Source organism: Gavia stellata, chromosome 29 (genome assembly GCF_030936135.1).
Source record: "Gavia stellata isolate bGavSte3 chromosome 29, bGavSte3.hap2, whole genome shotgun sequence".
In the NCBI taxonomy this organism is placed as follows: Eukaryota; Metazoa; Chordata; class Aves; order Gaviiformes; family Gaviidae; genus Gavia; species Gavia stellata.
In genome coordinates this window covers 4,561,809-4,586,489 of record NC_082622.1, presented here as the reverse complement: position 1 = coordinate 4,586,489, position 24,681 = coordinate 4,561,809, and the positions used below count along the sequence as shown (strand labels likewise).

The 24,681-nt window shown below is 54.6% G+C and overlaps 2 protein-coding genes across 2 annotated transcripts; both read right to left on the bottom strand.

Annotated features, from left to right (window-relative positions):
- Positions 1-1,803: 1,803 nt before the first annotated feature.
- Positions 1,804-13,659, bottom strand: ZDHHC18 (zinc finger DHHC-type palmitoyltransferase 18). Its single transcript, XM_059830772.1, has 8 exons — positions 13,400-13,659; positions 10,462-10,622; positions 7,836-7,985; positions 6,293-6,430; positions 5,751-5,799; positions 5,182-5,284; positions 3,582-3,691; positions 1,804-2,302 (listed from the first exon to the last, which is right to left on the bottom strand). The coding sequence occupies exons 1-8, from the start codon at positions 13,657-13,659 to the stop codon at positions 2,185-2,187; spliced, it is 1,089 nt and encodes a 362-aa protein (XP_059686755.1). The 3' UTR covers positions 1,804-2,184.
- Positions 13,660-14,440: 781 nt separating this feature from the next.
- On the bottom strand, positions 14,441-21,964 carry PIGV (phosphatidylinositol glycan anchor biosynthesis class V). The gene is made up of 5 exons (XM_059830768.1): positions 21,935-21,964; positions 20,822-21,199; positions 18,207-18,360; positions 15,636-16,793; positions 14,441-14,802 (listed from the first exon to the last, which is right to left on the bottom strand). The coding sequence occupies exons 3-5, from the start codon at positions 18,291-18,293 to the stop codon at positions 14,494-14,496; spliced, it is 1,554 nt and encodes a 517-aa protein (XP_059686751.1). The 5' UTR covers positions 18,294-18,360; positions 20,822-21,199; positions 21,935-21,964; the 3' UTR covers positions 14,441-14,493.
- Between the last annotated feature and the right edge of the window lie 2,717 nt (positions 21,965-24,681).

Below are 24,681 nucleotides of genomic sequence, written 5' to 3'. Positions count from 1 at the left end.
CTGCCACCTGACAGATGTTAAACACTGAGATGCCTGCCCTCTTCCGTCTTAATGGAATAAAATAATAATCCAAGCAATTAACTCTTTAAAAATATAATTTTATTATGTCGAGTAACAAAGGAAACCGGTTTAAATAAAAACAGGAAGGAGTTTGGCCCCTGATAACAGCCCTCCCACTGCTCTCCCCAGCCTCGGGTGATCTCAGCTCCTCACTATCTCTGCAGAGCTCGGCTCGCCCTGGCCCCACGCCTGCCCCTAGAAGGTGGCATCGAGGCTCCTCAAAGGCAGGGACAAACCCCGCTGGGGACATCCCTTCCGGAGAAGCAGGGAGGGAAGGGCAGGGTGGCTTCTCCGGATGCAACACGGGCAACACGCTAAAGCGCCTGGCCGGTGAGACGGCACGAAGTTGCGGGGCTGGGGCGGCTGGCAGAGCAGCACCGGGAGCCTCCCGGGGCGGCGAGGGCTATCTGCCGGGATCCGGTAGAAATTCAGCAGCCTCCGCTGCTGCGCTCTCACCTCAGCTCTTCGCGGAGGGGAAGGTAGAGCTGGTGGCCACAGCAAACAAGCACCGAGATCTCTGTGCGGCCAGCCAGAAATGTAAGGCCAGGGGAACCCTGGGCTTGTGCTGTCCCCCAGCGCACCCCAAAGCTGCTCGCAGGCTGGCGCGGTCACTCACAGCATGCGAAGCATGATGCTGGTGAATTCAGTGGGGACAGGCTGCCCCCAGAGATGTGCTGCCTCTGCCTGAGGTTGAAATACACGTGTCTGACCCACGGAAACCTAGCCAGGCAGCTTGACACAAAACACTGCAAGCCTCTGCCCTGGTGCTAACATGCACAACGCTACCTGCACTGAATATAAAACGTTCTACATCATAGAAAAAAAAAAATAATCTACAAATTGTGCAAAAATATCCAGCAGCTTTTAATAACACGATTCAAGTATTGCTAATAAGGTCTGTGACTCTCCCCTACGCACACTCCAGTGTCAGTGATGCAGAGCTGGCGGCCCAGCCCGGCTCTCCTGTGCTTCTGCAGGCATGGAGCGATGCTCATGGATGAGCCCAGGCACATGGGAATCACTCCTGAGGTGCTGGGGCCAGCCCTGCTCTCATCTGCTGGCCAGAAACCCAAAACAAAAGCACAACGTGAGGTTATCAGAGAGCAGCATCCGCTCACTGCTTCCTCTGTGAAACTCCACCTGGGAAGGGTGCGACCCTCAGGAATTCACACACTTCTCTGTTGCCTTTTGGTCTCCTACAGACAGGACACAACCAGGCTTTCCTGGCAAGCTAAGGTTCCCAAATCTTACAACTGTAGCCTTGCCAAACACATCTCATGACGGGAGCCACGGAACGCTGTGTGTTTCTTCTTCCCCGTTAAAAGGAGGGTCATCCCAGCTTGTGCCCTTGCTGCAAAACGTTGTCTTACTGACTGGCAGGGCCAAAACACAAAGAGTTCTTCAGCACCCCCTCAGTGAGCAACCAGAAAATAGGACCAACAGCAGCTGGGACATCTAGCTAGCTTCCACATCTGTCAGGAGCCAGAGTCCTCCCCAGCTGAACAGCCCCAACTTACCGAGGCACAGCAGCTTCTGGAAAAGAAAAGCCACTCCAGCAGCAGCCGAGGTGAGAACCCGGCCATCAAGAGACAGAACAGCCCTTCCAGGTTGGCACAGGGGAGCAGGACGTGTTCACGGAGATAACAGGGATATCAGGGAACTTACGCCTCCACCAGCCCAGAAGACGAGGCGTGACAGCCCAGCTCAGAGTGGGAACCGTTTGCCAGTCCCCACCTCCCACCCTTGGCCCATCTCATTACTCCCGGCAGGAAACATGGTGACCCCCTGGAGCCGACACTCGGGGCTCAGAGGTCTGGTGGCTCCCCAGACCTGTTTGCTTCCCAGGTGCAGCAGGGACCCCCTGCTTTCTGCACCAGTCTGAGGGTCTTGCATGCTGTTGGGGTCTATCAGTCCAAAGTCCAGATAGGCCACATCACAGTGAAACAAATAAACAAAAAATAATAAATAGATTTAAAAAAAAAGGCAAGGTATGGCTCGACTGAGTCTTTGGCAGCTCTGCATCACAGGGCTGTCCCGCCTGAGGCTGGGGAGATGGTAAGAGGGGAAGGTACTGGCTGGAGCACGGTGCAGGCACAGCAGGCACTGGGCTACATCACAGCACTGCTAGGGAATGCCTCCTACCATGCTGGTGTCAGTTTTGGCTCCAAAGGAAGGGATTTCGCTCTTAGGACTGGACGGGGTCCCGGCATCTGGCTGGATAAATCCTCTTCTGTCTATCAAACTGGAAAACAGAAAGGGAAGGGTGCAAGGGGAGTTAAGGAAATGAAGATTCTGCAAAGATGGGAGCTCACAACCACAGCGAGGGCTCTCTTGTGGGAACTGCTAACCGAAGCATCGGCAGGAGCGTGCTGGATAACACAACTTCCTGCCCATCAGACAAACCACAAACTTATCACACAAGCCACCAAAGAGCCTTTAGGCAGTTAAAGGTTTGGGTCACCACAAACCCAAATGGGAACCGGCGCAAGGTCTTTACAACAGGAAAACAACATGAATGAGGAAAGAATTGGAGTAAAACACTATTCTGCCCACAGCCTCCCAGCCCACAGCTCAGCTCCCTGTATCTGCAGATTTACCATCTCTGAATAGCAGCACCGGCATTTTGGCACCTCTGAATCCAACAAAAAGCTTGGGGGTACTTCGGAGTCAGATATAAGCGTAAAACACACTTTGACTCTAGCTGCACAGCCTCAGCCACCTTCCCCTGCTGTTGTGTTACACTGAGTTAGCACCTCTGAGGTGCCCCACATGAATCTAAATTGGATCCAGTGAATAAACTTGTCTCATGGATCCCCACACGCCCTTGGAAGGGGCTGGGAGCTCCAAGCCAGCCTGCAGCACAGCGCAAGGAGACGCCGGCCTGACTCTGCCCGATTGCACCCTCTTGTGACAAAGCAGCGATAATCCTGGGCTGCAGGAACCCATGCTTCAGGCCCAAAGCTTCCTTACATCTGCAGCAAACTTTGCCCTTGTTTTATCATCGGTCCTGGTTAAGTCACGGGTAAGAGCATTTGGTAGGATGCTACCAAGCGTTTCAGGTAATCCAAGCGCTGGTAAAACCCAGGGTGTCCACACTGCCTTGTGCAGTTCTCTGCTGGCTGCTTGCCACAATGCTCGATCCTCCGAGTACAGGAGGAAAAACACGTGCTAAGAAGTACTGCCACTACCGGTATTTACCATCTGCTGCCAAGCCCTTTGGTGCCGTTACTCTCCCCTTACTGAATTGCCGGATGGGTCTTATCTGCAAGCTCCATGAAACAATTACAAGTGACCCAAACTCGTCAAGTTCAAATGCAGGAGAAGTAACAGCTTATTTCCTACTTCTACGTATCTCCAGCCTTCCACTGCAGAGACTGGGAAACTGTTCCCCCATCATCACAGGAGCAGATGTGTTTGTGCTGATGCAGTCTCCCCTGAATCGTGATAAATCTGTCCTTTCCACGGCCCCTCTCACAGAGCAGGATGCAATTCCCAATGCTGTGGAGGTCAAAGGCTCTTACCTGGGATGGAATGGTCCACACAGCACCGCACAGCAGTTTGTGAGGATACTTTTATGGCTGTAGGGATTGGCAAACTCTGAGCCCCTCTTATTTGACCAGGACCCTTTGATCTGAAAGGGAAAGGAGACATGCAGATTAAGACAGGGAAGATGTGATAGCAGGTAATTACATGAGAATGGATTCGGTTCAAATCCTTGCTCAAGAGGTGGAAGGCTTGTTTTACTGCAAATGTCCTCCCTCTCTTTGCTTTAACAAGCAGGACAGCTACAGAAAGGCAGCCAGGAGACAGCAATATGCTGCTCCTGCCTCTGCCAAGGTTCAACCTTGCAGCTAGGAAGCTCCAAAGCTGTGCCCTGCCCATGCAGCACAGCAACTTGTCAGCTTCACCATCTTCAACGCCAGCCTCCTCCTCCTCCCCTCGTTCTCTCCTAGGCTGAAAGCTCATCAGAGCAGGGCTCTAGCTCATGTTCCCTCCTGGGCTCCTCAGGCTGAACAAACAGCGAGGGGATTCCCAGGCTGTGCTGCAACGGGAGGAAACAATCTCATCTGCCCCCACCCCGAGCAGCTGTCACTGGGACTCTGATTTCGAAACCCCGGTCACATCAAGCGTAGGCACAACCGAGTGGGCAGATGCTATACCTGGCCTCAGGCCCTGGCTGCTGCGAACCATTTACCATTACGTTTCCTCCTTTTGTTTTTAGTTCCCCTCCCCAGTTGCAGCGTGAGGCTGGCTGCATTCCCCGCCTTGCCAGAGAGGCAACGGGCCATGCACTTCGGACCCGGTGCTCTCAGTACTGGGGTGCGACCTCCATTAGCTTCACTTACGTGGCCTTGCGCATCTCTGCCAACACCTCTGAATGTAACAGAAAGGAGGAGAGGGGAGGGAAAAAAGCAAAAAAAAGGGATGCAAACCTGCCTTCTGCAGTGCTGGAAGGTTCCAGCAAGGATTACAGGTCCTTCTGGCCAGAAGGGTGAATTTTGATTCCGAGGATCAGACAGATCCTGCTTTTCCGTACAATCTGCCCTGCTCAGGGTACTCATTTGGCCCTTAGAGCCTGCACGCACCCCAGACTTTGAGGTAAATCTCATCAGGAGATGTCTGTACATTATTTGCCTATTAGACATGAGGAACTGATAGAGACAAAGGGACTTGCCCAGGGTCTCAGAGGAAACCTGTGGTTATGCAGGATGCTGAATTAAGATCGCCCATGTCCCAGGCTAACACCCAAATAAATCTCTTTGTTAACCTCAGAACTCCTAATTTTAAGCAAGGCCACATACAGTCTGGAAAAAACACACACGTGACCTTTCTAACATTTCAGCACATGACCCCATACCCTGACACCGCCGAGCAACACGTGTTGCACGGTCCCCTGCTGCTGCGTACTGCTTTCCTCCCACTCAGCTACCTGAAACTACAGCCCAAATGCCTTGGGCACGGGCCGTTTGCTTTGCAGTGGACTATCACAGGCAATGCAGACAGCACGCCTTACCGAGATACTGCGCGGAGGCAGGCAGCCAAGGATGCCCTGAAAGCCTCACCTCTGCTTAGGAAGGAGCAGGGCCGGCCCTGCACAAGGACAAGCATCCAGGTACTTACATCTTCGTTCGTCGTCAGGTTGGAGGCGACTAAATAAGTGTGAAAACCTGAGAGGCCCAAAATAGACCAGACTGAGAAAAAACAAATCACCAGCTCCAGCACAGTGAAACAAAAGTCAAGGAAGTCTCGAGGAACAAAATCATCCTGCAAGGAGAGGCAGAGGACTGTTTTGGGAGGTGCGTGCGGCAACCACACACACTGGGCCACGAAAACATCCTAGCAAGCTTCCCACTCCCCGTGACATTCTGCAGGCATCCACCAAGGCACAGCCTCTCCAGCCGCTTCCTTTCCATGTAAACTTGCAAACTGGGAAACAAGTTTGTCACCCACTCTTAGTCCCGGGCGGTGGACTAAATAAGGAATTAAAGGTCTTCCCAATTTGGTGATGTTAAAAGTCTACAGATGAAGAGATGCCTGTCTGCCCCAACCAGGTAGCTAAGGGACTAAATTAAGTTGTGGAAAGTACGCGAAGGTGACCCTGCAAAGAGCTCACTGCACTTCTGTTACACAATCAGCATTGCTGCACCAGTGCCTGACAGTCTGAGCAGCCAATGGCATCAGAAGGATATCTTGCAGGTGTCGTCTTCAGAGTGGTGAGGAATCCATCTCTCTGAGAGCCTGCAAAGCAAAACAGGACAAGGAGCGACATCCCATCAGGCAGCCTTGCATCTCCAGCCAACACTTCACTCCCGAGCACGCAGCCACCCCCCGTGGGCCGTATGGATCTGCCTGGCTGCCTGAGAAACATCTGCAGTCTGTAACTTTGCAGAAATGTCACTGTGCAGACACAGCTCCAGGAGATTTGGGGCTGACGGGCAAGTCACCATCCCTGCCAGGTTAACAGCAGATGCACCCACCAGCTCGTTTGCTCTGGAGGGGATAACCCAGTCACCAGCTCTCAAGGTCTCTCTGCAGCGAGGTGCAGGGTGGATCTGTGGTTCCCTGCAGTCTGAGACCCCGTTTATTCAGGCCACCTGCACTGAAAAGCCTGGCGTAAACCAACCAGACCCTTCCCACGCTCTGTCCAACACGAACAGCGACCCAGTGCTGCCTTAAGTCGTTCGTGGCCTGGAGCACGGCACACATCGCTGCTAGTACCCGCCGTACTTACGCAGAGTGAGGTGGGTGACGACGCAAGCGAAGATGAAGGCTGTCAGGAAGGAGAGGGAGAGGATGAAGGCATAGAAGTAGCGATAGTTGCGCTTCCCCACGCAGTTGCCCACCCAGGGGCAGTGGTGATCAAACCTCTCTGAAACAAAGGGACACGGTGAGGACTCCTGCTGCCTCGCACCCCGTAACAGAGCGAACTCTGCTCAGCCTCCGAAAATCAGGGGCTACAAATCCAGCTTCCACCCACCACCTCGAGACCAGAACCTCCCTGCAGCAGCACGTTAGCAAGAAGTTGCAACGGAGCACTGCCGCCTGCTCACATGCCCTTTTTTATCATCAAAGGCCAAACCCTTCTTCTCACCAAACCCTGCATAAAAACAAGCCTTGTGACTGGTAACATCTACCATTACTAAAACTGAAAGAGAACAGGGAAAGCGCGGCAGTTTTTCCAGTACCTAGCAGCACTGGGTGTGTGCACGCAGCATCGCGGCTCCCTTTCTGCCTGTCAGCTTCCCCCACCTTCTTCGGGGCAGAAAATAATTTCAAAGTTATAAAGATACGCCTTGAAAACCACAGAAACTGCCTGAGAACCCAGGGCAGGTGCAATATACCTGGAAATTCTCCTGACTGCCTTCTAATGAAAGGGCTGCATTTCAGACTAACAGGACTGCGGTAACTGTTCTGCGGGGGACACCAGCGCAAACAAAACCCATCGCACACAAAGCAGGCGCATGCCTGCTCCTCCAGAAAGCTCCTCTCCAAACACCGCCCCAGCCACGGCTGCTTTCCAGCAAGCCCTTCCAGCATAAGGAGGAGTCACAGCCACCCACGGCTATCCCCAAACACATAACGCTTGGCAACTCCCAAACTTCTTCTCTTAACCAGAATCTCGGGGTCCTGTGACTGCTCGCAGGTCGGTCACTCCTCAGGCAGCCCCGGCAGACAGCATAAAGCACAGACTCCGCATCCACATGATGCACGAGGAGCAGCCGCACGAGGAGTAAACTTTCTGGGCATGTCCCTAAATCACATGCCACCCTGCTGCTGGTTCAAGCTGCTCCGGTGCAGCCCGGCTGCACTGGGAACCTCCCTGCCCACCCCCCTGCAGCTGCCCCGCGCCTGCGTGGAGCCATCAGAGACTTTTCTTCAGGGCTTTGTTTATTCCCTCCTGCCACACCACAGTCTGAGGGCTCGGGGAGAGGACACAGAAGAGCTCAGCCAGCATCTATGTGTCTCTACCAGCCTGGCAACAACAAGGAGCCTGTAGCAAACCTTGTGTTTGGTGGGGGCCTTAACCGCATTTCATGGTACAGTCCTCCCAGAACCAGGGAAAGGAGAGACACGGAGTCCTGGACCTACTGCCCCCTCACCCTGAGCCACTGCAATGGTGTTGCTTTCATTTTAAGTGGGAAGAAGAAAGACCGCTCAGTATCCTGCTTTATAATCCTTTACAAGAAGCGAAAGCAATATGTCCAGGAACACAAAACACCCCCCCCCCACACACACAAAAGAGATATCAGCACCTTTCCCCTTTCTGGGCTTACCGACACAGTTGTCGCAGACACTGCAGTGAGAGGTGCGTGGAGGACGGAACATTTTGCAGGTGTAGCAGTACTTGAGTTTCACCACGTACTTGTTTATGACCACTTCCATCGTGCGGGCCGGCGGGCGATAGGTAGAGGTACCCATGCTGTCTGCAAGGGCAAGGAGGGACAGTCAAACCGGTGCAGGTGAAACCCAAGCCCCCGTATCACCCCGACCTGCTTCCTGGCAGGGTAAGGGATTGGCACGTGCTCTCCTGATTTTAATCAAAAGCAGAGAGGCAGCTCAGCCTACAGGATTTGTTGCAGGGTGAGCAGCCAGGAACTCCAGTCAGCTCCTCACAGCATTATTTATGTCCTTTCCTCGTCTGTTCAATGGCAACGCTGCTGGGATGCCAAGAGGAAGTCGTATCTGCCCAACACTTTGAGAACGTAAAGCGATTTATAAATAGTGAGCATAAAAGCAGCAGTGTTAACGTGCCCAGTAACACCAACTCATCTCTGCCTGTCTAACAGATCACAATGCAAGGAGGCAACGTAATCTGTCAACGCACGTGCGGTTCCTCCTCTGCTGTAAGCATTCAAGTTACAGAAATCAGGGTAACCTCAGCAGAAGCATCCCTCGCCAGCACAGAACTTGCCAGCCCGCAGCTGGAGCCAGCGGCACCGCCGGGCTCAAGGGACTCATTTCCATCACAGCGGGGGAGGACAGCGAGCAGGTCTCAAGTGCTCCAGGCAGATTTCATTGAAATTTGACATGTGTGTTAGTAGCACAAGAGGATACCTCCTCCTCAAGGTCGAAATTGAGGATTTTTAGGGGCACCGCAAGTCGCATCTGTGTGTGCTGGCACTTCATTATTCATTGGGGACTGGCAGCTGGAGAGTGTTTCTCTGCTCAGCAAAAGCATGAGCTGGAAAACCTCTGTACCACGTTTGCAATTTCGGGGGTTATTCCTCTATTGAAGTCACTCTTGAAAGGGCACCTTTCCAACTCTGAGGAAGTCTTTGAAAATAGAGATGTAACAGTGAGCATGTTAAGAGGATAATAAGTGGATCATATTAACAGTAACAGCTGGCACATCAGGCAACATCTGCAGCCAGATTACTGCTTTAGGCACTTATAAATAGAAACACGGATAACCACTCTGAGAGTATTTTAAAACTATTTTTTTAGTCAGACGTAGAATTACTGCCTTGTAACCGCCTTCAGTGGGGCAGGTTCGAGTTGTCTCACATTAGCTTTGCTAGAGCATTTGTTACTACGGGTCACATCGACAAGGTCCTGGATGCATACACCTTCTTGGCCACCACCAAAACAGTGTGACATAGCAGTTTTAGATGGGGACAAATATTAGCATACTGTTAGAAACCATCACAATAAAGAAAACCTTACAGGCACAGCAGGCTCAATGGTAAATCATAATCTTAAAAAGCATTCATTCCTAAATTAATTATCCTAAGTCCTCATCACGCGTATTTTGCAGAATGTACAGGGTCTGAGTCCGGACAACATTTACATCAGCTAACTGCGCTGGTTTTGGCTGGGCTAGAGTTAATTTTCTTCACAGTAGCTGGTATGGGGCTGTGTTTTGGATTTGTGCTGGAAACAGTGTTGATAATTCAGGGGTGTTTTCGTTACTGCTGAGCAGAGCTTACACAGAGTCAAGGCCTTTTCTGCTCTCACACCGCCCCGCCAGCGAGTGGGCTGGGGGTGCACAAGAAGTTGGGAGGGGACACAGTGGGGACAGCCAACCCCAACTGACCAAAGGGATATTCCAGACCATATGAAGTCATGCTCAGCAGGAAACTAAGGGGGAGGTTGTCTGGAGCGCCACTGCTGCTCGGGGACTGGCTGGGCATCGGTCAGTTGGTGGTGAGCAATTGTTTTCATTTGCGTCACTTGTCTTTCTTGGGGTTTATTTCTCTCTTTGTTATTTTCCTTTTCATTACAATTTTTAAAAATTGTTACTATTTTATTATATTTCAGTTATTAAACTGTTCTTATCTCAACCCATGGGTTTTCTCACTTTTACCCTTCCAGTTCTCTTCCCCCCATCCCGCTGCGGTGGGAGTGAGCGACCGGCTGTGCGGTGCTCAGTTGCTGGGTGGGGTTAAGCCACAACACTAACCCACCGTTACGGAGCAGCCCAGGCACTCTCGCTCCGTCTTCAAGAGCCTGGTGGCGTGATTCTGAGGGGGGACTTTGTGCTCCCCCAGCCTCTGGTACACAGTCCCTAATGACATTCGTGTTTTTGACACCGATGCTGCAAGCTCTCCCTCCCCTGAGCTCTGCGCAGGGCCGCTGCCCACTTAGATGTTGTCCTGAGGGCAGGAACAGGTATAGCCCTGACCCACCGTACAGGGCTTTGCCTGGGAAAGTGACGGGACTAAACAGAAATAAAAAACCACCTCTGCTTCTCTGCAGATCCTCTCTTCGAGGCACTGCCTGCCGTGCTAGAAGAGCTTGTCACACCTCTCTTACTGGGACTCATAAGACACTGTCAAGCCTCACGATCTCATACTCTGGCCTTTTCTCCAGAGACTTACTGAGCCTGAAATGTGTGTGGCACGCACACATGCACAGAGGCATGCACTGGACCAAACATAGGAGAGGGAAGAGAAGTCTCACCGATCCGCTTTTCCAGGTCTGCGGCCTCACTTGGGGTGGCTCTGGGCAGGATACCTGGGTCTCTGAAGCTTGTCTGGAGCAGGCAGCTGATGACAAAGAAGAAGAGGACGGCTGCAATGATGGGGATGGCCAAGGTGAGGTGACTGGCAAGGAAGGGGCAGCTGTTAAAAGAAAAGAAAAAAAACGCATTGTCACAAACCACCGCTACAGAACCAGCTATCGGCTGTGATGCTACACACTATGAATTATCACGGCACGGTGGGCTGAAGTGCTGCTGCTTTGCAGAGACCTGGGGAACAGTAAGAGCCGGCCCAGAAAACACCAGAGTAGCACTGGGAAGACAGGGTCTTTGGCACAAAGATGGCAGTACGAGGCCCCGTACACAATCTCTTTGCCCTTCTGAAGTCCCAGAATTGTGTTTCAAAAACCTGTCAGCTGCCCCAAAGCCCGGTCACCTTCTGTACCAGCAGCATCAAGAACACATGGAGAAACACCCCAAGCTAAGCAGGAATCCAAATCAGGGTGAACGTGATCCCAATTGGTCCAACACGTGAAGCTGAAAGGGAACTTGGCTTCGATTCAACACAGCTTCGCTGTCTCTGGATGACTCGTGTGCTCTTCATGGTGTGCCAGATGTTTGGATGAGGATGTCTTTCAGCACTGACACTGCTGGGACAAGCCACCAGGCATCTCGGCAGACGATGCCTGCTCCTGGGCTCACTGTACTACAACCTGGGGCTGTTCTTCCACACATGGGGACCGGTGCGATCGCGCTCCACATCAGGGCAGTGCCGTTACTCGCAACACGACAGGTGAAGACGGCTGAGGAACGCAGCTCTTCGCACGGTGCAGTGCCGGAGACCCCTCCCCTCCCTCGCTCCGCAGAGGGATTTGCTATTATAAGCACCGATAAGTACCCAGAGTTGAGCACAGACAGGCAAGCTGCTTGAGCCCTGATGTCTGCGGGCAGCGCTAAGCCTCAGTAACGCTGCGAGGCAGTTTGAGAGGATTAAGCAACTTTTGTTTCAACTCCCAAGCTCAGCTGTCCAGAACAAAGCAGCCACCAAGCAACAAAACCCCTTTGGCCCGAGACCAACGCTGCTGCTGAGCCCCTCGGTTGTCTTCCTGATGGAGGGACAGAAAGGTCTCCAAAATGAGAGATGTGAGCTTGTTGCCATCCCTTTCCTGGCGGAATCTCTGCATCCTGCTTTCCCCCATCAGGCGACAAGAAATCACATAAAAAACATGACCTGTAGGTGCAGGCAGGATGTATTTGCTATACGTCTAGCAAACCATAACCCATGCAACAGAAGCACACTGCTAAAATAACAACTTGGAAAGCCCCAGGGCACGTTCAACCAAGAAAGAGTGACTAGGCAAGAAGGGAGGGGAGAGCAGATGTCCTCCGCTTGGCCCCGCACAAAGCGGCTACTGTGCCAGCGCTGCCCAGTAGTTTCAGATACAGCAGAGAAAGCTGTCAGAGAGGCACAGATGACACTAAGAAAGGAGTTTTCACGTTGGGATGCCATTACTGCCTCCCACAGCTGCCTGCCCCTTTCAGCTCATCTCAGAACCTCTAATCCGATCAAATACCTTCATCTCCCCGCCTGCAGGCTTGGGCAGCTTTGAGACTCGCCGAGATAACGCCGTGATCCAAATGCAGGCATGACCCCCCTGCTTCGTACAGCGGCAGGAAAAACAAGCTCCCTTCCCTCCCAAGACAGAAACACAGAAGCAGGATAGCAGAAGCCCTCAGAGGCGTCAATAACCAACGGTGCTCCTTCCCCGGCTCCTCCGGGCAGCGCAGGACATAACGGGGTGCTCTTGGCTCTCCCCTCCAGGGAGCTTCCCAGGGCCAGCTTTCCTAAAGCAAAGGGGACTGGGAGAGATGCAGCTCCCTCTTCCCTGGACACCACTGCACAATGGGGGCAGAGCTACAGGGCAGACCCTCAAGGTGGAACCCCAAAGAATTTCACCGTTTATCAAGCACCTTTAACAGAAACCACTATTCCTGCTGCCTTTGCGGACCAACTCCACCGGTCTTGGGGGGTTCCTGGCTGCAATTCTGGACCGGTTCTCGGTAGCAGGAGAGGAGACTGGGGGGGGAATATTTAGAGACTGGGGGGGAGTAATAGAGGCTGGGGGGGTATCTAGAGACTGGGGTGTGTGTGTGTAATCTAGAGACTGGGGGGTGGGTGGGTGGGTGTAATGTAGAGGCTGGGGGGGGGTAATCTCGGGGGGGGTAATCTAGAGACTGGGGGGGGAACTAGAGACGGGGTAGTGGTGGTGTGTGTGTATCTAGAGACTGGGGGATGTATCTAGAGACTGGGGGGGTGTGTGTATCTAGAGACTGGGAGGGGGGTATCTAGAGACTGGGAGGGGGGATTTAGAGACTGGGAGGGGGGGAGTATCTAGAGACTGGGGGGGGGTCCTGGGAGGATGTTAAACCCCTTCCCGGGGCCAGACTGAGCAAAGGCAGCCCAGGGCAGCCCCTGCCCCCCCTCCTGCCCCTCGCATAAACCCACCTGGGGAGAGGCGAAGGGGAAGCAGTGGCCGGGTCTGGGGGCTGTGCAGCGGGGGAACGCCTTGGGGGGGGGCAGTGGGGAGAAGGAAGGGATATCGGGGCTCCCATGGGGGGCAGAGGGGTGCCCCCCCCAGCCCACCTCCCTCCCTCCACGAGGACGCGGGTGGGATGGCAGCTAACCCACGGCTCCCCCCAAAAGGAGGGGGCTGAAAGGAGGGGGCCAAGAGCTGTTCAGACACCCCAGTGGGGAGCGATCCGAGGGACAGACCCCACACGGCTCTACCCCAGCAGGGAAGGGGGCCTGATCCCGGGGGGGGGGGGGGGGCCGCTCGGGGCGGAGGGACACCGGAGGGGCCCCCAGCAGAGCAGGCGGGGGGACACCCCGGAGCCCCCGGCCCGGCAGCGCGGACTCACTCGAAGGCGAAGAAGAGGCCGCTGGTGGCCAGGATGAGGCCGAGGGTGAGGGCGAAGACGCCGCTGTGCCGCGCCAGCATGAGGCGGCCGCCGCAGTAGAAGCGGTTGCGGCCCGGGAACACCTCCCACTTCCGCCGGGGCCGCCGGGCCGCACCGGGCCTCTCCGGGCCGGCGGGTGGCGGAGGGGGCGAAACGACTGTACCCGCTGCCGCCGGCACCGCTACCCCGGGCGGGATCTGCCGGTACTCGCAGTCCTTCATGGCGCCGCAGCGCCCGGCCCGGCCCGGCCCCGCCGCTCGCCCGGCGGACGTGTCCGCCCCGCCCCGCCCCGCCCCGCCCCGCCGCCTCAGCGCCGCGCCCCCTGCCGGCCGCGCCGGGCACCGCCCCCCGCCCCCGCCGGACGGCAGCGGCCTCGTCCCGGGAGCGCGGGGCAGCGGGGCCGGAGCCGTCCGGTACCCTCGGCGTGTCTCCGGGGGACAGGGCTGCGCGCCGGGACACCGGCGGCCGCGCTCCCCGGCCCGCACAGCGCCCAGCGGCAGCACCGCAAGCCCGGAGGAGCGGTGGGAGCCGTCCCCTCCGCGACCCCGGCCCCGCCGTCGTCCCCCCCCCGCCCTGAGACGAGGCAAGCGCCGTGGGAGAGAGGGAACCGGCGGGGTCCGGGCGGCTCCTGCAAGGCAGCGGCATCCTCCCCGCTGGAAGATGCTCGCTGTGCCGCCGAGGACGCTTCCCGGCGGCTTCCCGACGGATGAGAATCTGACTGACGCGGATCCCCGCCATGAAGAATTGCTCGGTGGCAGTAATTCCTCCCCAAAGACGTAGAACCGAGATGCGTTCCCCATCCCAGGCAGCTCAGGGGAATTTTGGCCGTCGGTAAGGACAGCAGAGAGGGGCAGGATGCCGTAGCATCACAGCAAAGACAACGCGTCCGGCTCGGACACGGCCCCGCGGCAACAGCTCTGTACATACGTAGTAACTGAGGAGTAACGCCTTTGTAGCTGAGACAACAGGACCGTTACGCACACGTCAGGCTTCTTAGGAAAAGCGAGTTTCAATTCTGACCAGTGCTTCTGCCCCGCGACCCGTTTGTACCCCCACTACGTCCACGGCAAGAAGTTGCAGTGCAGAATCAGGCCCAGCAGCCAGTAGGACAGGAAGAATCCGAGAATGCATTTGCTGAGGGGAGTAATTAATCTACAGTTCATCAGCAGCCTCATGACGGGGTTTTCAGAAGTCCCTTTCCCACAGGAAGCAGGAGATTTACAGAGAAGAGACTTCTTGGAGTGAAGTGCCGCGGTTTGATCATCAGTCCCTTCGCTCCAGAGCAAAGGTTCGTATTCTTGAAGCAGGTGAGCGGAGAACCAGTACAGGACGGGAGAGGAGGAGCCAAGGAGCCGGGTCAGCACCTGAAGACGACAGGCAGAGCAAAAACCACATAAATTGCAGGTCTCCGCCTGTGACCAGCCCTGATCCCGAGGCACGACAGGAGCCATCTATCTGCCTCAGACTGCTGATAAAGGGGACTGAAATACGGCCCCAATTCACGGTGCTAGGATTTATCGCATTGAAATGAAACACCTCTCACCTCAGCCTGCTTTATTTATTACGACATTTGTGCAAGCAGTCAAGTGGTGCCCAAGTTTTGGACAAGAACGCTACTTAATTGTCACTCCTTGTCACCGATCAGCTCAGGAGCTGGGCAGCGGCAGCAGCAGCAGGGGAGATTTGAATCTCACTCTTCAATTATCTTTTCACTGGAACCCCAGACATTTAGTGCCACCAGCTGTGTCCTAAAAAGACCTCCAAACGCTTTCTAGAGACTGGCGTCAGGCTCTGGATCCTCTCACTGCCATCCATTAAGCTCGGCCCAACGCGATAACGACCCGGTACCCTTGTCCTCCGACAGCTGATTAGCAGGGCTTAGCAAGCCTGGCCTTAAGCTGACGTCAAACGCCACCTAACACCACCCGGACCCTTTGATCCCCGTCCCGGTGTCCTCATCACACTGAGCACCTGGCAAGCTCTCTTCAGGAACTCTCCGACAGAGCAGAGGAATTAACTGGCTTTGAAAACTCTCTGTGGAAGTAGCTCCGGAAGAGGAAAAGCAAAGCTTTTGGTTTGCATTGCCCTGTGCTGCCCTGCAGCTGGGACAGCTTCAGGCTGTGACTGTCACTGCCTCAGCCACCACGCTGCATTCCCCTTAAGAAATCACTCCTGTGTGTTGCTATGAATGTCCTACCTGCACGTGCATGCAGAAGAATCCAAACGCCAGCAGGACTGTGGCATGAACCACGTACACGAAGACAGCGGGGCAGCAAAATCCAGCTCCTGGTTTACCCTCTTCTTCACTCTTTCTTCTCTCTAGACCAAGAGTTAGGCAGCGCCGGGGGTTTGCAATGATGTAGGTCCAGGCAGCCCACGAGCCCAGAAGCGTGACAGGCAAAGCAAGCAAGAAATTTGGTATCTGCCTGAGCTCAAAATACCTCAGAAAGCCCACATTCCAGTAAGTATCTTGAATATAGGAATAGACCACGGGGAATCGCTGGGAGCACCAAGGGGGTTTAACCCCGTTCATGGCCGCCAGACGATAGCCCTTGTCCAGAGCCAGCTGCAGCAGCGGCTTGGGAACAGCCTGCTCCAGGCCGGTGCCAGGACCACAGAACCTCACGTAGGCGTAATACTGAAATAAAGCAAAAGGCAGAAAAATCACAGCACACATCAGAACCGCTGAAGATGCCGTGCTAAGGAGTTGCTTCCACAACGGAGGGAGCTTCCTTAGCGATCCTGAACCCACCTGGAGCTGGAGGGCGAAGCGTTTACCCCGGGAGTAGAGAAAGAAGCCAGCATTAATAAGCCCGTTGGCACGCACCCCAGAAGCAAGGGAGAAGAGCAATCCACTGAGCCAGCTCTGCCCCTTCTCCAGTTGCCACATGGCACTGAATGCCAGGAAGGCAAACGTGCTCTCTGAGTAAGCAGCTGCCATAAATACGTTGGCAGGGCTGATAGAAAAGAGAACGGCAGCAAGGAAAGCCACCCTGCGACACTGCAGCACGACGCAGCCCAGCTTATACAGGGCAGCAGCTGCCAGGACGGAAAAGAGAGAATTAAGAAGTATGGCTGATAGCAGGAGGCGGCTCCGCCAACGTAGCAGTCGCTCCAAGGGCCACAGAGCACCCTCGGCCATGGCACGCACGCTCAGGGGGTACAGCGGGAAGAAGGCACAGTTGTGCTCGTACAGGTAACCACGCTCGGCGATGAAGAGGAAGTGCTCTGCATCCCAGTGCGAGAGGCCTCCCAGCAGCCGCTCCAAGAGCAGGTCCCACAGGCCAGGCTCAGACAAGCGAGGGGGAGAGAAGGCGTCTGCGGCGTGATCTGGGATCAGGAGGTTAAACACAGCCTGGAGAAAGAAGAGAGGGTTGACGTCCACCAGACAACCTCTTGTACCCTACCGAAAGCACCACGCAGGAGGAGGACTCCTGGGTTTCAAAGAAGGGGACAAGAGGAGCACAGAAGCGAGGCTGAGGGGCTTTGCAGCCAGGACGCCTGCAAGACTGTGAAAAGATGCAAACACAATTTTTTGGGGCATTTACACGTGAACTGTATAAAGCTCTGAAATGTATCCAGCATGAATCCCCACGGAACCGGACAAGGAAAGCTGCTCAGCCGCATGCTCGGGCACATCTAACTGCGTACGCTCACACCAGGTACCTCTGCAGCACTGGTAAATCTCCTGTTCTACAGAATTTGGCATTATTGTCCCAGCTGATGTACAAGGGAGAGGAGACAGAACTAGGGAAAAAGATTTTCCCAGAGCAAACTGATGCAGAAGACAGCAGCTGATTCCCAGGCCCCCTCTCTAGTCTCTAGATCACTCCATAGCTCCTGCAGCTCAGTGTGCACTAAGGGGTTCGCTTTCCGGAGATGAGCAAGCAGAACGCACACACCTCTGTCTCCAGGAGCTTGTGGTGCTGACTACATTTTAAAAGGTGAGAGAAAAACCCGGAGAGCTCAGGAGATAAGAGGTCTTAATGCATTGTAATGAAATTTCAAATGAAAATGTGTTTTAAAAAACCCAAAAACCTCAGATGGTAAGTTTTGTAGCTTAACTACAGTCCCTTGCAATGAATTCAGCGTTGGCAGAGGGAAGAGAAAAGGCCACGCTGAACAAATTGGGACTAAAAGACACAGAAAGCTGCCGTTTTACCATGAAGCACACATCTGGTCTAACCAGGCCTCTGGCATTTGTAACACAGAGTCTTTCATCTCAGCCGATGGTTCCACTCAGCCCTACCCAGTGGTGACCCGGGCTGCCGCACTCTGCCAGCTGGCTGGTGGCCGGCTGCTGACGAGCTTTCTCAGGCTGATTTTGTTTCAGGAGGGCCATGGCTACAGCTGGACTCTTTGCTGGCTGTCTCGGTACGCACAGGTAGGATGGAGTGAGCAACTAAGCTCTCCCATGGTCAGAGAAGGGTGTCTCTGGAAATCAGACTTGGGAGGAATGTGCAGGAGGAGATTATTGTTCCTCTTCTGTGGATAAACAGAGACTTCAGCCTCTTGCGCTGCCAAACCGGCCTCTTGCAAGAGCGGCACGAAAACACAGTAAGTTACAAGGAAATTTAAGTAATTTTACTTGACAGCAACCTGCCTTCCTGGATGCAACTGGTCTGTTGGTTCTCCAAAGGAAAAGATGATTTCCCAATCAAGCAGAACCAGCCAGCTCACGGTGCGCAAGGCAGTACCGAAGAGGGAAGCCTTGGAGCAGCAAACAACAGATGTCGCAGCATCTTTGGTTCAGGAACAGGAGACTTGCCTGCAGCAGAAGCGTCAGGGCTCTGCAGCACACCGCAAACCAGACAACCTCTCGCAGGTGCGGGTCTTGCCTGCTCACCAGCTCCATTCTGAGCTCCAAAGTTGCCTCAGTAGGTCACTGATGCCAGTGAAATTCTCCCTCCGGTTTTGGAAACCTGAATCGATAAACAGAGAGGACAGACACAGAAAGGTATTTCTGGCTTCAGCCATGTTTCTAACTTATGCGCCTTTATTTACTATCAGGTACTTCAAAGGGCTGCCAATCTCTATGAACAAGAAAGTCACTTATGAAAGAGATCATGGATCCGGGAGATGACGCAGAAGACCTTTGGTACTGTTCCTATTAAAAAAAATTTCCCCGACTTCTTAACCTTGGCCAGGATGCAGAGGGAGAGAGGTTATGACACTTACTCTCAGCCCATTTCATATTGGGCCAGTGTAAATACCAGAAGCGGACCGGCTTGTTGGCCTCCTCAGCGGCTGCCTCGGCAGAAACACCAGCGGCTCAAGCCAGGACTCCACCAAGCATCTACACACACATTCAAGTTCCAATGTGCCGAATGGGATTTAAACCTTTTTATCTTTTTGAATAGGGACAGAATTAAAACGTGGACTCTGAGCGTATCGTCTGTGTAAGCAGTTTGCTGACTGGGGCTCGCAGCCGGCCAGCACTGCCAGGCACGATCTCTCCTCTCTCCCGCTCTCTGCCCTGCATTTGCCCTGGGAAGCCGAGAACAGCTTTATTCAGCTGCCTCCATAGCACCGACCCCACAAACTCCGTCACAGCAAGGCTAAGGTGCCTTCTCAGAGACGCAGGCTTCCCCCCACCCCTTCCATCGATCAGAGACAGCATCTCCAGCATGCGACGCTCGCACCACTCCACCCTCGCCACCTGCAATTTTCCAGTATTTTGGCAGGGGTCCTGGTCTCCAGAGCGAGGGCATCTGCCTGTCAAGCAAATCGCATATGCTAAAGTGGCTCTCGTCCACCTCTTCCCTGCAAACCTCACCTGCAAGCTTTAAACCGCTCTGTGGAGTCTCACTGCTTTCTTTTCTGTATATTCTGGATTGACGTTCTGGGACCAGCTATGAAAACTACTGGCCCCGAGCCACGAAAGGCAGGCAGTATCTGTTATGCAGCTTTTTAAGATAACACATTTCTTCCGTTGGTTCCCCAGCCACCAACTGCTTTTCAGTTTGAGAAACAGAAGACCCACAGCTCTCGCTAGGTTCCAACGACACCACATCCTGCGCTATTTCCCACCTGCCATCTGTCTGATCCAGCACCTTACAATACATAAAGATCCCCAAACCGATCACCTAATGATCTAAAAACACTCTGAGGTTTTCCTATTCCCGTTTTACTGCCGGAGAAAAAAACTGGCAGGTTCAAAACTGCATGAGAGAGCAGAAAGCAAGCCATCAGCAAAGCAAAAAACAAGACCCAAATACGCTCATTTGTAGTTCCAGTCCCTAACCACAGGATTACGCTTCCTATTTAGCCACACACAAAAGTTTTGGGTTTGCTCATATTCTCCTCTTGCTCCAGAGCATTCACAGCTACAGACAAAGCAACTAGTGGGAGGCACATTCTCCTGAATCACGAAGCTGCAACGTTATTTTAAGAGAGGGGATACTTCAGCCCAGCTGTAAATTCTATTAAAGCGCATTCACAGCTGCAAATCCTATTAAAGCACAGCGGCAAAAATTGTCTCAGCGCTTTAAATATTTTTTAAAAAGCAGAGAAATAGCTTCGCATGAATGTGCCAAGATGGCTCAAAGCAAACAGCTTTAAAAAGCCTGTTCCTGTCACGACGCAGCACACCTTGTAACGGAAAGCAGCGAAGTCTACAAAAAGCTGCAGCCCACGACCACTGCTCTGGTAGAGAACACGGCGTCAGAGCTGGAATGCTCGAACCCCGAAAAGTGCTGTGTGGAAGAGCACCTGCACAAACGGAAAAAGGGCACGGAAGGGCAGAAGTGGGTTAAAAATATTTCAGTAGAAAAAGATGCAAAGTCTTAATTAATACTAAAGATGTCTCTCCACGTTCTACGTTTCCCTTTGCCCTCAGATATGAATTGCGTTTCGCTCCCTCTGGAAACCATGCTAAAAAAAGGACACGAATATGAACAAAATAGATGCTGGGTAAATTATCGTGTAAATGAAAACATGAATTCAGCAAGTCTGTAAAAGTGCAGTGGAGACCGACTCCCAGCCGGTGGCAGCAGGCACTCGCCACAGAGGCATCTCCTCCCTCCGCACACCCAGCAACCAGCTCCTGGCTGGGGTACAGGATTCCTGCTGGGAAAACTACTCCACTCTGCATCCCAGGAACACTTGGAGAGCAACGGTTTGGGCATCCCTTGGTGCTTCTCCAGCCTGCCGTGAGACACAAAGAGATACTCCAGACATGTTTAAAAACCTGTTCTAACCAGGATGCCAAAGAAATAAAACCAAATATCGGAAATCCCGTTCACCTAGTGCTGTTTCCGTGGGCCTGGGAGCTCTCGGCCTCACAGCCACTTTCACTCCTGCCCGGTTTCAGCTGCTGGTCAGGAGGCTGCAGCCCCAGCGCTGCTTCGCCTGTGTCTGAATGGAAACGAGAACGTTTCTTACCCCTTGCACCCTTTGTGACAGCTCACGCACGTGAACCAAACCTACGCCGGATCAAAGCACAACCTGCCCAACCAGCTTGAGACGACGGACCCGCTGAGCAAATGCCGGAGCTGCGGATGTTCAGATCAGGTCTGAGCGCACCGTGACGAGCTGAGCGCGAGAACACGCCACGGTCGCTTCCCTGTGTGTTTTCATCCCTGCCTTTGCCGTCGCGCGCAGCAAGGTGACACGTCCCGCTCTGTCGAGCGCAGCCATGTGCAGACCAACTTTTGGGACTTCCGCTCTGTTTCTGCCGCTTCCTTCAGATGGGCAAAGCCGTCGCGGTTGGCGCACGGCGTTTAAACGGACAGGAGCGAAACGCAGGATTGTTTCCCCTCGCTGTGGAGATAAGACAGGTTGGCGATTTGCAGACTCGCCAGAGGTTAGATGTCGGCCGAAGCGCTTAATAGGGATGCTGCCAAGATGAGGGACAGTTATCGCTTGCGTGTTTATTAATGGATTGGCACTCAAGGCTACGCGGGACCGGCCTGAGGAGCACGGAAGGGCTCACCGGGCAGGCAGGCCCAGGCGCTCCCAGCAACGCGCCCCGGCCGCTGTCACCAGCCCCGGGCCAGACCCCGGCCCGGCCCCGGCGCCCACCCGCCTCAGGAGCCCGCTGGCCCCCTCTCCCTTCCCGCCAGCCAGGCCTGTCAGAAGGGCTGGTTGGGAAAAGAAGGCCCCAGAGGGCCCCCGACCCGGCCCGGCCCCGCTCGGACCGCAGGACGCGGTGCCCCCGACAGCCCCCGCCCGTAATTTCTCCACGGGTGGGACCTCCCCCCCCCGGACGGCCGGTGCGAGGCCTCCCGGCGGTTCCCCCGCCCGGGTCTCGCTGCGGCTCCTGCCGCCAAGGCCGCCCAGAGCCGGGGCCCGAGCAGAGGGCGGCGGGGACACCGCTGGGCCTGTGCGGGCCCCCGGGCCTGGCCCCCGCCCCGTCCCCTCAGCGCTGCGCGGGCCCGGGGGGAAGAGGGGTGTGGGGGTGTCTCTGAGGGGGCGGGGCCCTCCCGTGCAGGGAGGGAGGGGCAGGCCCCCGCCCCTCCCCCCCGGGGCGCGCGCGCGGCCCCGCCCCTCCCCCACCTGAGCGCCCTGCGCGCGGCTCCCGCGCCGGCTCCATTCCCCGGTGACACCCCCCCCTCCCCGCTTCCGGGCACGCCTCTTCCGGGGCTGCGCGCGCCGCCGGGCTGCGCGTCGCGTCACGCGGCGGCCGAGTAGAGCGAGGGAGGGAGGAGCGGGCGGCGCCATCTTTGTTGAGGGCGGGCGGAGGCGGCGGTGCTCACGGCCTCCGCGGCCCCTTCCCCCGGGGCCTCTTCCTCCCGGGACCGGAGAGCGGGACCCCTCCCCGCTGAGGGGGACAGGCGGCTGTCAACGGCCGTGCCGGGGGCACCTGGCTCCGTGTAGGCCACAGGGCAGCCCCCAGCCTTCCCTGGTCTTGTCATGCGGTCAGGGAGCGTCAAATTGAGCGGGTTTCTTTAAAAATCAGGTGCTCGCGTGCAGCGCCTGCGAGAGGGGAGAGGCTCCCGCCCGTCGCTGGCAGTCGAAGACAGGTTTAAATCGCCTTCCTGCGTGGCGGGGCAGGCGGTTGCAGGCCCCGGCTCCCACCGCGGCCCACGGGGTGCCCGTCTCCCACCTCGTTCTCCCGCCCGTCCGGCCTCCAGCCGCAGCCTTCCTCACCCCAACACCCTGGCCCGTCCTGGGGCTCCGTTCCTCAGGTCAGCCACCAGCCAGGCAGGGCCAGACGGGAGGAGTGGGCCCAGCCGCAGCCCGGGGTGCGAGGGGGAAGCGGGCAGTGCCCTCCTCCTCGCGCGGCGTCGCCAGCCAGCAGCCCTCGCCCAGGGCGAGGTGGTACTCCTGGAGACACACCAACACAAACCTCAAACGAAGCCGCACGGCGGCTGCAGCAAGCGCACGGCTTAGCCGAGTCGCTTGCCAAAACACATTAAGCAACATCATGTAACAATAGCCGGGTAATAAGTGTATGTTATTATATTAATTACTTACTATTACAAGAGGGGGGGCAGGTTTCCCTCAAGATCTCGTCCACGTGATGACGGAGGCATCAGATTCTGCCTTCACCCTAACCAAGCTCACGCTACACTTGACATCGCAAGCCCGTGGCAGCACGCCGTCGGGTCTCACCCCCAGCTCCGGCACGGCAGTGCCTGGCAAGGAGAGCAGCAAGTCTTGGTGCTTAAAACCGACGTGCCGTGCTATCAGCCTGACCGCATCTACTGCAGGAATGAAAGAGAGATCATCAGTGCCGTGAGACTCCCCGAGTGCTTTTAATCAGTGCTCTGGCTTGGGAAGAACTCAAGTTTTCTCCCTTGCTGGTAAAAATGGGCAAGGGCGCAGCAGTTGGGGTCAGAGAGAGGCGTTTTGAGGAATGCCTGCAGAAATTGAAAGCTTTGGGTACAAATCAGGTCAAAGCATCAAGGATTTGCATTCTGGGCAGCCAAGTCGAGTTTGAGATCAGGTGTGGCTCTCAAAATAGTTCCTAATTACAAACTGTGAACACTGCTTGTTCTCATTTTACTAATTTCTCATCTCTGCTGTTTTTCTTTTAACCATTTTAGAAGTGCGAGAGGTGTATGTGTCTGCATGCATGCAAGCGCTGGGGGAGCGGAATTACTCCCCTCAGATCAACTGGCTGTATAAATACTGGTAAAACAGGTAGTTAGTACCACTTGTGACTATTCTTTCCCTCCCAAATGTAGCATTCACTTACGATTAAATTCACCGTAACATGAACACAGAGGCTGTACAAAAGCTGCTCACGTTACCTTCTTCAACCTTCCTGCTGAGGTCCTTTCTGTTAAGAAAATAAGATTTTTCCATTAATTTAATCAGACTGAACAAAGCTCCTGGAATACAGAACTAAATTATCAGAGAAGTTGGTTTTAAATCAACAACATTGTTGCAGAACGGCAAGGTCCAGCAGAATTCTTATCTCACAACTTGGTTTCCATTCAATATTGTTTAAAGCCAAGGAAGCCCAGCGCCATTCCCATGTCTTAAGAAATCCATTTTAAGGACTCCCTTTTTGCCAGGCAAAGAGCTCCCGTGAGTCCTGCTGAGAAACAGACTTTTTCAGAAGAGAGTCAGTTTGATCCTGGCACAATTACTCCCAGGAATCTGAAATGTAAGGAATATGGCTAAAGGATGGCTCTGGGAACTGAGGGCTTCCTAGGAGAGGACTAGGGGGATAAAAGGAGGTGATTTCTTGAACAAAAATTACATTTGCCTTTTAAAAAAGCTTCTTCTTTAACTAGCTCTTTTGCTTAAATGAGCTCAGTGCAGTTCTAGCTAGCCTGCTTCTATTATCATTTGAGAATAAAGCTTCAGGCTAAATAAAATACCCATTTACTAAGCCATGAAAATGTGCAGATTTTCATAGAGAGAGCCTGAACTTTGGCCGTTTGCTGAAGGGCATCAGAGCTCTGTCCGCTGCAAAACCCCGTCCTCTGAAGGAAGTCAGAGTCCACACCACGGTTCCAAGAAAATGTGAAAAATGCGAGGGGAATGAAAATTTTCCATTTTACAGAGCCGAATGGGAACTGCCTCCCTTCCGAGCAACCGCCTTTTTCACCCTGTGAACTATGTGTCTCTCTGCCGTAGCTTCACCTCACGCTGCAAATCCACTCCTAGCCGAGCCTAAGCAGCACTAAGCCAGAACTCCATCGCTGAACCAAGCCGAACAGAGAAAGCAAAGCCGGACCACCAGGCGTTAGGGCCTCCGGAGCAAAGACAGGACTTTGTCATCCCCAGGCACTGCTGTAACGCGCAGGACCTCGGAGGTCTCCGTGCTGCATGGCAAGAAGGAGCTGACC